The sequence below is a fragment of the Ursus americanus genome, chromosome X (assembly GCF_024610735.1).
Source record: "Ursus americanus isolate L20-20 chromosome X, mUrsAme1.1.p, whole genome shotgun sequence".
Classification (NCBI taxonomy): Eukaryota; Metazoa; Chordata; class Mammalia; order Carnivora; family Ursidae; genus Ursus; species Ursus americanus.
In genome coordinates, this window is record NC_142164.1 from 61154175 (window position 1) to 61168054 (window position 13880).

The 13880-nt window shown below is 36.4% G+C and overlaps 1 protein-coding gene across 3 annotated transcripts in view; it reads right to left on the reverse strand.

The window, feature by feature from the left end:
• The window catches only part of ATP7A (ATPase copper transporting alpha), a 151834-nt gene that overhangs the window by 59079 nt on the left and 78875 nt on the right, over nucleotides 1–13880 (reverse strand). For all 3 annotated transcript variants that reach the window (XM_087859794.1, XM_087859793.1, XM_087859795.1), the window contains exons 3-4: nucleotides 4564–5053; nucleotides 3309–4034 (exon numbers count right to left, since the gene is read on the reverse strand). In XM_087859794.1, coding sequence (XP_087715920.1) covers nucleotides 3309–4034; nucleotides 4564–5053 — 1216 coding nt within the window. The remainder of the gene's footprint in view (nucleotides 1–3308; nucleotides 4035–4563; nucleotides 5054–13880) is intronic.

The window sequence follows — 13880 nt, forward strand, 5'->3', positions numbered from 1 at the left end:
ATAAGCTGATAGGATTTGAGTTCCTATATTTAAGAAGCATAGGAATATCACAGTGTAAGTAACTTGTCTGACTGATATTAACGTAAACTAAATTATGTGGTGTCCATAACGCATTATGTATGCCGAAGTATTTTAATTTAATAGAAACTGAATATTAACTCAACATTATGAGATAGCAAAATGTGAAACAGTTTCAAATACTGTCATTTTGAAAATTTTAAAAATTATAAGCAATGGGGGTGCCTGGGTGGCTCAGTTGGTTAAGTGTCCGACTCTTAATTTTGGCTCACGTCATGATCTCAGGGTCATGAGATTGAGCCCCACGTCAGGCTCCATGCTGGGCGTGGAGCCTGCTTAAGATTCTCTCTCTCCCTCTCCTTCTGCCCCTCCCCCTGCTCGTGCTCTCTAAATAAATAAATGAATAAAGTATTAAAAATTGTAAGGAATGATAGATACAACTAAATTTTGCTGATAACAATTTTATTCATTTTTTATCTGATACAGTTTCACTTTAATATTTCAATTAAAATTTTTCTTCTTGTTTCATAGTTATTTCCTTTTGCAACTATGGATTTCCCATACTTTGTTCAGACTTTTAGTACTGGAGGCTCTTTAACATTTCAGTATCCTGTATGAATTTTCTAAAAAGGAATTATGTATCTCTTTTTTTGAACACAAGAATTTTGGTCTTTTGAGATTTTCTTTATTAAAGTGAGAATTCTAGGTGGCAATGTAAAGTGGTTCAGCCACTTTGGAAACATATGGCAATTCCTGAAAAAGTTAAACATATTCACCCTATGACCCAGAAATTACACTCCTAGGTATATACCCAGGATAAATAAAAACATACATTCATGTATAAACTCATACCCTAATGTTCATAGCGGCATTATTCATAAAAGCCAAGAAGTGGAAACAACCCAAATTTTCATGAACTGATGGATGGAGAAACAAAATTAGGTGTATATATGTATATACACAATGGAATACTATTTAGAAATAAAAAGAAGTGAAATACTGATACATGTTACAAACACAGATGAACACTTACGTACCTTGAAAACAATATATTAAATGAAAAAAGTTAGACACAAAAGGACAAATATTCTATGATTCCACTTATATGGAACCTAGAGTTGTCACATTCATAAAGACAAAAAATAGAACAGTAAATAACAGGAACTGAGGGAGACGGAAGGGAAATGAGGCGTGACTGCTAATGGGTACAGGGTTTCTTTTAGGGGTAATGAAAATGTTATAAAATTAGATAGCAGTAATGGCTGCAAAACTCTGAATATACTAAGAACCACTGGATTGTATACTTTAAAAGGGTGAGTTTTCATAGCAGCAATGTCCACAATAGCCAAACTGTGCAAGGAGCCGAGATGTCCTTCAACAGATGAATGAATAAAGAAGATGTGGTTCATATATACAATGGAATACTACTCAGCCAACAGAAAGGATGAATACCTACCATTTGCATCGACATGGATGGAACTGGAGGGGATTATGCTAAGTGAAATAAGTCAAGCAGAGAAAAACAATTATCATACGGTTTCACTCATTTGTGGAACGGAAGGAATAGCACAGAGGACCACAGGGGAAGGGAGGGAAAACTGAACAGGAAGAAATCAGAGAGGGAGACAAACCATGAGAGACTCTGGACTCTGGGAACCAAACTGAGGTTTTCAGAAGGGAGGGGGGTGGGAGGATGGGGTAACCGGCTGATGGGTATTAAGGAGGGCATGTGTTGTGATGAGCACTGGGTGTTATATGCAACTGATGAATCGTTGAACACTACATCAAAAACTAATGATGTACTATGTATTGGCTAACTGAACATAAAAAAAAGAAACAGAGCTACAACTGATGTGAGAGATGGCCCCACAGAAGTCTTACATTTGCCATCCTTGGGGTAGCATATAATAAATTAATATTAGCTTTAAAAAACTGAAAAAATAAAAACTTTAAAAAATAAAAGAAAATATTTTTTTAATTAAAAAAATAAAAGGGTGAATTTTATGGTATGCAAACTACATCTTCACATTAAAAAGTGAGAAACCAACTGAGGGCTTCAGAGGGGAGGGGGGTGGGGGAATGGGATAGGCCGGTGATGGGTAGTAAGGAGGGCACGTATTGCATGGTACACTGGGTGTTATACGCAACTAATGAATCATCGAACTTTACATCAGAAACCAGGGATGTACTGTATGGTAACTAACATAATACAATTTAAAAAAAGTGAGATTTCTATAATTCCTGCCATTTGTCATGAGCATGAAAATTAAGAATATTTATTATGTCTCTGGGTCCTCTTCCACTGACATTTAACTACTGCAATAATTTGAGCATGTGTTTAATTTTTTATGCTTCTCAGTTTTAGTGAGCTCAAAAAAAGAATATAGCTATTTGATATCCTTCTTTCTGATCAGAATAGCAAAAGTTAATAACATTGTCTGGAAATTAGTTATACAATTTCTCTCTTTTACTTATAGCAAGAAATTTCATCAGGACATTTCCAGTTTAATTCAAGGCTAGGTTCAATTCTAGTTCAAAATAACAAGTTCCCATAGGCAAATTCATTGAATATTCAATTTTGGTTTCAGTTCAAGGTAAGAGCTGTCAGGAAACTGTCAGACTTTGGGGCAGTTCTAGAGTCAGTTTCATTTGAACGTCTACCTTTAAAGCTACAGTTAAAATTCTATTATTTATTTCTACCTTTTTTCTTTACAAACTAGCATTTGCTTCTCCCATTATACACGCACACATACATCCTTGTCACAAAAAAACAAAACACATAGGCAAGCACAATGGAAATAAATATCACCTTTACCCCACCACTCATATAATAACCACTGTTAAAATTTTAGTTCATGTCCTGCCAGGAATTTTATTCACTCATATATGTAAACAACATATACATGATATAAATCCTTATACACGTGTTTATAATATTTTGATCATGCTGAATATACAGATTTTTAGCTTTTATTTTTTCATTTAACAAGATATCACAGACACTTTCCTGTGGCATTAAGTATCTTTAGTACTGTAATTTATTTTGGCTCTATAGCATTTCATCATATTGATGTATCATGATTTAATGTTTCTAGTTTTTAAATATTGCAGATAATTATGCAAACATCCTTGCAAGCATCTTTGTATACATCGCTGACTACTTCTATAGGACTTACTTTCAAAAACTGGAATTGCAGTGCCTATTACTCATTTATTATTGATGAAAGCCACAGAATTCAAAATAAGAAATAAAAAACATTAGGGGAATCTGAGAAAAAAGTGATAATTACCTGACAAGGCAGCATCAAATCCCATGTCTTCTATTGCTTCTCTCAAGGTTTCTGGAGTGGTTAGTAGAGGATCATACTCAACAGTCCCATTGCCATTTGCAAGAGAGACTCGTATGGATTTTACACCTGCCTTTTTTGATATGACACCCTCAATAGACTGAACACAAGAATTACAAGTCATTCCATAAATGTTTATCACAGTTTCTTGAGTCAGAGGATGGCTAGCTATGTTCAAAGGAATCTTTTGAAGAGATGAGCTGGAGGGAGAGTTTGAGGTGCTCTCAGCTTCACTTGAAATACTAACTCTATATTGCCCTGGTGACACGGCCTCTATCGCTTTTCTCAGGGTTTCTGGAGTGACTGAGCTTGCATTGTACTTCACTATGGCAGATCTATTCTCTAAGGAAACTACTATGCTGCTTACATATTGGAGTGTAGATAAAGCACTTTCAATGTTTAACACACATGATTTACAATGCATGCCATCTATAATGAAAGTGACTGTTGAATCACTGGTGTATGATGGACTCCTTTGCTGTGATCCTTCTGAGGATTTGACTGGTGTATTCTTTAGGCGTTCTATATCAATAGCTCCCAATTTGAGGTACTTGGGCTGTTTCTTGATGAATGCTGGAAAGCCCACAGCTTCAATCTGCCTTTTTATTTCCTCTGCTGTGATAAGATGAGGTTGATAAACAATAGTAGCTTCTTGGTTGTCCAGGGAAACTAGTTAATAAAAAGAGAAATATTATATCAGTTATTTCTGGGCTACTTCAGAAAACATTCTGTAGACCAAATCAATACCACACATAATTGTTTCTCTTTGCTGTCATTATCCTTTCTTAAGCTAATTCAGTTCTTTTCAGAAAATGTTACTGACACAGACTGGAAAAAAACTAAAAAAATATGACCACTAGATCTATGGTCTCCCAGTTTCCACACGCCTGAACAGAAATATGTTAGAGGTGGAGAGGACCCCAGGCATGTTGCATTAAAAACCCGGGACTCCATGAACTGCCACTCCTGCTACCTTTTCTGCTTGCTTAAGACTCATGTAACTTTTAATTATAATCATTCATTTTACCCACTTTAACCCTGGGTATATGCGCACTGTACCCCAAACTGCAATGAAACAGTAAGTATTCTAGTCCAGTGGATTCAAAACCCATGCTTAAGAAGAAAGCAAAAACCTCAACGACCAAAACAGAAGACTAAGCTCATGAAACAATCCAACAAATAACACAAGATATATTACCTTTAATTCGCTGAACACCTTGCAGCTTCCCAATTTTTCCTTCAATGGTGCTGGTGCATGAATGGCAGGTCATGCCTTCTACTTTCATCTTCAGCATGACTTCACCTGCTTGAGCCATACTGTATTCTTCACAAGTTCCTGACTTTTTCTCCAGAGTTCCAGTATCTAAACTGAGATCTGGAAGCAGCTCTATTATCTGATTGGCATTCACTATAGAAGGAATTACTGTCACCACTACAGTTCTTTGCTGAGGGGAAATTTTAATGTCTGTCACACCCTTGGTCTTGAGCAATGTGTTTTGGATATGGTCCCATGGCACAGCCAGTGAAGCAGCAACAGTCAGAAACACAGTATCAGTTAAAACAGGGAAAGGATTAGGATTGTGGAGAATAGCATCAAAGCCCATGTCCTCAATAGCTTCCAGTAGGGTCTTTGGAGTCTGTAGTTTAGGGTCATAAATAATAGTTGCATTTTTTTCTTCCAGTGAAACCTTTTGGAAGAGAAGTTCAAAAGTCAGTTTAATTAAATTTCATGACCTAGGACTTAAAAATGAACAATCATCGTATCACATTCAAGAAGAATGGAACAAATAATTCAATCAAATTGAGTTTCCCTACTAGTTCTCATCTTTACTATTCTCTTCAGAAAGAAACAGAAAATGTCTTCTGTACTTACAGGAATGATAAAGTTATATGTAGGTGTATGTGATTCAAATACTGATTAGGCATTTGAAACATACACATAGACAAACACACCCTAGAATTTCACAACAGAGTACAAACAACTCTTCTTTACCACCTCCTCTCACTAATTATGCCAATACTTCACACTCTACCGATTCAAAAGATAATAAAGGAAACAGGATCAGCTGCAGAAAATAAAAAGTGATATGAAGTTTAAAATTTAAAATGTTCAATGAAGATAACTTTGTTTGGAAAAAAAGATATAAGCATGCTAGTTTATGATTAAAGGTAGTATCGTAGGGTTTTGTAGCATATATTCCTATAACCTTCTAAGCTACTACAGCCTAGTATTATTTTTATTCAAAATAAGGATATATTTATTGTTTCACCTGATTCAATGATAAAAACAATGATTGGCTTCCTAAACCTCAGTTACTGTATATAATTTAACTACTACCATGAGTACATGCGTATCTTTGGCTGACACCTTACAAAAATTATTGATGTGGTCACACACACAAACACATATGCACAAACACACAATTACTGGGCTGAGAGTCAGAAGATTTGTGTTCTACTGAAAATTCTCTGCTTATTAGTCAGTCACACTCATTAATTCTACCATCTGAAAAATGGGGAAATATGCCCTATAATCTTCTAGGGTTGTTATACGGATCGTATGAGTAAATAGATAGGAAAGCAGTTCTTTGCAGCAGTGAGTTAAAGGTAAACACTGAACAACTAATATTTATTGAGCACCTATTATATGTGCCAGGAGCCAGGATTCTTGAGACACAAAGCTGAGCATGACACAGTCACAGGGAGCATATACTAGAACAGAAAAATACAGAAAACAGACATGTATTCATCCCTGGGAATATGGGTCAGAAAAGGCTTTTTAGGGGAGATAATACCTTAATGTAAAAGGACAAACACAAATCAGCAAGGACACATGAGACAGGAATTCCAGACAAATGGATAAAGGATATAAAGATCACAAGCAAGAGAATTGGGCAACTGATTTATTATGGGGCCCCTTTTATGCCAATAATGGTTTGCAATTTATCCTGTTGGTAATAGGGGGCTATAGAGAAGTTAAGCAGGGGAATAACATGATTGTATTAGCATTTTAGAGAAGAATCGTTTTGGAGACGTGTGGTGGAATGGAGTGACACAGGATGGAAGATCAGTTTGGAGACTATTGCAATTGCAATAGTGGTACAGAGAAGATCTGAATTAAGGAATGAACGCTGGGGGTAAAGAAAAAAGGCCAGTTCCAACATACATGTGGGAGGGCAAGAACTAGTAAGGAGATTATAGAGAATAAAGGAGAGGATTACAACGACATATATGTTTATGGTTTGGGCCAATGTATAGATGGTGTTGCCATTAACTATTATCAGAGAGAGAGGAGGAAAACTGGAGGAAGTTAAGAGGTTGGAGTGGAGGGAAAAGAAAGAATAAACTGTTTCAGAACCACTGATTTGGAGAGGCAATAGGGTACTAATGTTCTAAAGGCAGTAAAAATATGGGCATTATTGGGACGCCTGGGTGGCTCAGTCTGTTAAGCTTCCGCCTTCAGCTCAGGTCATGATCCCAGGGTCCTGGGATCGAGTCCTGCATTGGGCTCCTTGCTCAGCTGGGAGCCTGCTTCTCCCTCTGCCTGCCACTCCCCCTGCTTGTGCACTCTCTCTCTGACAAATAAGTAAAATCTTTTTAAAAATATGGCCATTATTATTATTATGGATTTCTGATGAAAATCTCTGTTCCATAAAGAAAAGCAACCCCAAAACATAATTAAAAGTACTTAAGAATCAGGGCACCTGGGCGGTTCAGTCAGTTAAGTGCCTGACTCTTGATTTTGGCTCGGGTCTTGATCTCAGGGTCGTGAGTTGAGGCCCTGCATTAGGTTCCATACTGGGTGTGGAGTCTACTTAAAAAAGTAATTAAGAGTAGGAAATCTCACTTTAAACTGTCTACAATAGTTATATAGTTTAATCTTTCACTTATTTTAATGAACTTAATATTTTTATTTCTTCCTTTAGCTTGGTAATCAAGGGCTAGGTATTTGGTGGAATCTTAAAATGCGCCCATGAAACAAAAAAGATTCTAAGACTGATAATTCTAGTTGGTCAGCTTGCTCTTAGTTATGGAAGAGATTACTAGCATAAGTGATCCAAAACAGAAGTGGGAAAATAATTTAAATTTTGTCTTGGAATATGCCACATAACACTTTTTATGAATAAGCCACAGTATAGCCAAACCACATGTAGTTCAGGCATACACTTTTCAAAGAGATGCAATATAAATACAGTCACTATAAAATGAAGGCTTTTGTGTTTTTTATCTCTAAAGAGATTTTTTTTATTTTTTTAAAGATTTTATTTATTTATTTGACACACACACACAGAGAGAGCACAAGCATAAGAATGGGGAGCAGCAGGCAGAGGGACAGTGGGCCCTCTGGCCCTTCCCACCTTTGCTCTCTCTTTCTCAAATAAATAAATAAATATCTTTAAAGAGTTAAAAAATTTAAACATTTAAACTAAAGAGGAAGATGGAGAACAGATGATGGGTGGGAAAGGAGTGACTATAAAGGGGCAGCACAGGAGAGATTTTGGCATGATGGGACTAGAGTGTCCTGGTTGTGGTGGTAGTTAAATGAATCTATACATGTGTTAAAATTCACCAAACTAGGGGCGCCTGGGTGGCTCAGGTGTTAAGCGTCTGTCTTCGGCTCAGGGCATGACCCCAGAGTTCTGGGATCAAGCCCTACATCAGGCTCCTCTGCTGGGAGCCTGCTTCTTCCTCTCCCACTCCCCCTGCTTGTGTTCCCTCTCTCACTGGCTGTCTCTCTCTCTGTTAAATAAATAAAATCTTTTAAAAAAATATTCACCAAACTGAAAAAAAAAGAAATCATAGACCTGTATACCAAAAACAAGTCAATTTTGCTATATGATAATTGTTTTAAACAAAAAAAATTAAGATAAAAAATTCGGTTAGTTGCATTAGCTACATTTCAAGTGTTCAATGGCCACTGTGGCTAAGTGGCTGCCATACGGTACTGGGGATCTATAGAACATTTACATCATTGCAGTACATTGCATTGGACAGTACTGCTCCAGGTACTACTATACTTTTTTATGATAAAGTACGAAACTGTTTTGAGAAGGTGGAAATTTCCTTTCTCTTATGTTTAAAAACACTGTATATGGTATCTTTTTTAAAAGATCTGGTTTTGAGCTAATTTCCACCTCCCCAAAAATGCTAATTTACCAACATACCCAATGAGAAACTGTTCTTAAAACTAACTTTATTTTTTAAATTTTTTATAATAACTTTTTATTATGTTATGTTAGTCACCATACAGTACATCCCTAGTTTTTGATGCAATGTTCCATGATTCATTACTTGCATATAACACCCAGTGCACCATGCAATACGCACCCTCCTTAATACCCATCACCAGCCTATCCCATTCCCCCACCCCCCTCCCCTCTGAAGCCCTCAGTTTGTTTCCCAGAGTCCATAGTCTCTCATGCTTCATTCCCCGTTCTGTTTACCTTCCCCCCCACTTCATTCTTCCCTTTCTTCTCCTACCGATCTTCCTACTTTTTATGTTCCATAAATGAGTGAAACCATATAATTATCTTTCTCTGCTTGACTTATTTCACTTAGCATTATCTCCTCCAGTTCCATCCATGTTGCTGCAAATGTTGTGAAATCGTTCTTTTTGATGGCTGAGTAATATTCCATGGTATATATGGACCACATCTTCTTAATCCAGTCATCTGTTGAAGGGCATCTTGGCTCCTTCCACAATTTAGCTATTGTGGACAATGCTGCTATGAACATTGGGGTGCATATGGCCCTTCTCTTCACTACGTCTGTATCTTTGGGGTAAATACCCAGTAGTGCAATGGCTGGGTCATAGGGTAGCTCAATTTTTAACTTTTTAAGGGACCTCCACACTGTTTTCCAGAGTGGCTGTACCAACTTGCATTCCCACCAACAATCAAAAAACACTTTCTCACTAGATGGTTTACTATAATTTCTACTGCATTAACCTATCTTCTAATTATAAAAGGCATAAGGAGACACAGAAACTACGTATTTAAAATACTACACACAAAAGTTATATTACCCTATGTTGTTTTCATGCTATAGACTAAAAACACTTACTCATTTAATAACTTTTGTGTGTTTTAAAGCTGGCCAACCACACTTACCACAAACAAAAATGTTCCCCTTTGGGGTAACATCACTCAACTTTTCCTCTGAATGTTAGACATCTAAGGATATCTAGAGAGTTAGATATCAAAGAGACTTTTCAAGCCCAAAGTCTCAAAGGAAACAAAAACAAGCACTACCTTTGTTTCTTTTAAGAGGAAATTCATACAGTGATTATCACAATACTGTTCTGTATACCACATCCTTGAGCAGGAAACTAAAATAACATTTATTTATTTGACAAATATTTACTGAGTGTCTATTGTGTGCCTGGCACTGTGCTAGCCGCTACGGATACAATGGTGAGCAAAACAAGCACTGACTCTGTAAACCTGGGAATTCCTGGTAGCAGTACGATTCTGGGACGGCTTAACTCTTTCACATTTTCCCTGCCAATGAAAACCACCTCCACTTATTTACCAAATTGTTCCAAAGTTTCAACAGCTCGTCTTTTTCTCTCAATCTTTTATTAAGAACCAGTATTGTTAATTGCACTACTAGGCATTTACCCCAAAGATACAAATGTAGTGATCTGAAGGGGCACCTGCACCCCAATGTTTATAGCATCAATGTCCACAATAGCCAAGCTGTGGAAAGAGCTGAGATGTCTATCAACGGATGAATGGATAAAGATGTGGCCCATATATATAATAGAATATTACTTAGCCATCAGAAAGGATGAAATATTACCATTTACATCGACATGGATGGAACTGGAGGATACTATGCTGAGCAAAATAAGTCAATCAGAGAAAATTATCATATGGTTTCACTCATATAAAGAATATAAGAAACAGGGGCACCTGAGTGGCTCAGTTAAGCCTCTGCTTTCAGCTCAGGTCACGATCTCAGGGTCCTGGGACAGAGCCCCGTGTTGGGCTCACAGCCCAGCGGGAAGTCTGCCTCTCCCTCTGCCCCTTCCCCCTACTCGTGCTTGCTCTCTCTCCCTCTCTCTCTCAAATAAATAAATAAAATCTTTAAAATAAAGAATATAGAAACAATGCAGAGGATCACAGGGGAAAGGAGGGAAAAATGGAATGGGAAGAAATCAGAGAGGGAGACAAACCATAGGAGACTCTTAACTATGGGAAAGAAACTGAGGGTTGCTGGATGGCAAGGGGGGTTGGGGGCATAGGGTAACTGGGTGATGGGCATTAAGGAGGGCACCTGATGTAATGAACACTGGCCGTTGCATGCAACTGATGAATTACTGAACTCTACATCTGAAACTAAGGATGTTCTATATGTTGGCTAACTGAATTTAAATAAAATAAAATTAAAAGAAGAACCAATGCTGTTATTTCTATTTTCATAAGAACTGTTTTTCTATTAAATCAATAGTTCCTCTAAAAATAAACATATACTAGTCTACAAATTATGAATGTGACTCATAGGAAGGACTCAAGGTGGAATACTATTCACTGTATTTAGATGAAGGCAGGAGTGGAACAGAAGAAAAGAAAAGAAACATATTCTGTGGCCTCAACAGCATTAATAGTGGCGTAGAGGGTGCTAAATGTCCACAGAAATTATAACAATCCATTATTTTAATGAGTATGCTATTCTTTATCTACTGAAATGCCTAAAACATGAAATTCAAGCACAGTATACTTTATCTGCATGCAATTTCTACATAATTTGCTTTCAAGTAGGATGAAAGCTAGAACCTTGGACAAATCACCCTAACTTAAAGGGCTTCATTTTCCTAAAAGACTGGTTTAAAGCTCACTTTCTTACATTTTCATAACAACTCAACATAAAGGTAATCAGAGGTTTTTCAGAGCTTGAAAGGATTCTGTAATTTTATACAGACTGAAGTCAGAAAAATGAAATGATTCATCAGTTATCTTGAATTTCTAATATGTTTGATTCGCCAACCACAAATAGTTTTGACTCAACTAAAAACTATTTAAAATACATAGGAGGAACCTGATATAGATTACATATTTTACAATATAAATTCTATTATCCTTTGTTGAAAAAATAATATACATATATTAATCAAGTAACATTCTACTTGGATGCTTCGATATAGGATACTGAACATTAAAAGCCATTAATATAAACTGTATGGTACTGGCAAAAAAAAGAGACACATAGATCAATGGAACAGAATTTTAAAAAACCCAGAAATAAACCTATGCTTCTATGATCAATTAGTCTATGACAAAGGAGGCAAGAATATAAGATGAGAAAGAGACAGTCTCTTCAATAAATGGTGCTAGGAAAACTGGACTACATGTAAAAGAATGAAACTGGACCACTTTATAACACCATACACAGAAATAAACTCAAAATGGATTAAAGACCTAAGTGTGCGACTTGAAACCATAAGAATCCTAGAAAAGAACACAGGCAGTAATTTCTCTGACATCATCCATCGCAACATTTTTCTAGATATGTCTTCTAAGGCAAGGGAAACAAAAACAAAAATAAACTACTGGGACTACACCAGAATGAAAAGCTTTTACACAGCAAAGGAAACAAACCATCAACCAAACAGAAAGGCAACCTACTGAATGGGAGAAGATATTTGCAAATAACACATTCAATAAAGCATTAGGATCCAAAATATATAAAAAAAACTTATCAAATTCAACACCAAAAAAAATCCAAATAAAAAATGGGCAGAAAGGGGCGCCTGGGTGGCTCAGTCGTTAAGCGTCTGCCTTTGGCTCAGGTCGTGATCCTGGAGTCCTGGGATCGAGCCCCACATTGGGCTTCTCCCCTTGGAGCCTGCTTCTTCCTCTCCCACTCCCCCTGCCTGTGTTCCCTCTCTCACTGGCTGTCTCTCTCTGTCAAATGAATAAATAAAATCTTTTAAAAAAATGGGCAGAAGACATGAACAGACATTTTTCCAAAGAAGACATACAGATGGCCAACAGACACATGAAAAGATGCTCAAAATCAGTGATCATCAGGGAAATGCAAATCAAAACTACAATGAGATAGCACCTTACCCTTGTAAGAATGGATAAAATCAACAACACAAGAAACAAGAATTGTTGGCAAGGATGCAGAGAAGGGGGAACCCTCTTGCACTGCTGGTGGGAATGCAAACTGGTGAAGCCACTCTGGACAACAGTATGGAGGTTTCTCAAAAAGTTAAAAATAGAACTACCCTATGACCCAGCAATTCCACTACTAAGTATTTACCCAAACAATACAAAAATACTAATTCAAAGGGATACAAGTACCCCGATGCTTACAGCACCATTAACTGCACTAGCTAAATTATGGAAACAGCCCAAGTGTCCACTGACTGATGAATGGATAAAGAAGATATGGAACTATGGAATACCACTCAGCCATAAAAAGGAATGAAATCTTGCCATTTACAACAATATGGATGGAGCTAGAGAGTATTATGCTAAACGAAATAAGTCCAAGAAAGATAAATACCATATGATTTCACTCATATGTAGAATTTAAGAAACAAAACAAGTGAGCAAAGGGGGGGGAAGAGGGGGGCAAACCAAAAAACAGACTCTTAACTACGGAGAACAAAGAAATGGTTACCAGAGGGGAGGTGGGTGGGGGGATGGGTTAAATAGTTGATGGATTACCACCAAGTGTTGTATGGAAGTGTTGAATCACTATATTGTACACCTGAAACTAATAACACACTGTTAACTAACCAGAATTTAAATAAACACTGGGGAAAAAAGAATATTGAAGAGACAGTACAGATATCCATAAAACTCTTCCTTTATAGTGTCCCCTATTATATTGCTTAATGTATTACATTCGGTGTGATACATTTGTTAAAATTGATTAAAGTTTCTATTTTATGAAAAAAAATAAAAAACCAAATATCTTAAAATGAAAAAGATGCAGAGATTTTATTAGTTTTTTTTAAGTTGTAGCATTATTTTTCATACACTAAACTATCTGTAAACTGAGTGCACTGGCAAAATTTTCATTGCTAATATATTATCATTTTGTTAAAAAATTATACAACAAATGCATGGTTATGTATTATGAAATATTTAAATACAAAATTATACAAAGGAAATAGTGAAACTTGCTGTCCGTGCCATTCCTCCACTGCTAGATTTTTATATTGAATTTGACCTTTTTTTGAAATTTGGGATAATGCTCAACTAAATCAGAAACCTAACCCTCTTGAAAAACTGACTCTACATCTTCATGGATGGATGATTATTATCTAGGAATTATATTAAGCAAAATCCTGCTTTACTCTAATACAATGTTTGAAAAACAGAATGTTCAATGCTCTATCATTTGCCATAGGAAAAGTTAGGAAATGAAGAAAGTTCCAAATAGAAATAAAAAAAATTCATCTCTGTATGCTGATATGGAACAATCTCTAAGATATACTTACTAAGTGAGAAAAGCAAGGTACAGATAATATATACAGTATATGTGAAAGGTGAAAGAAAA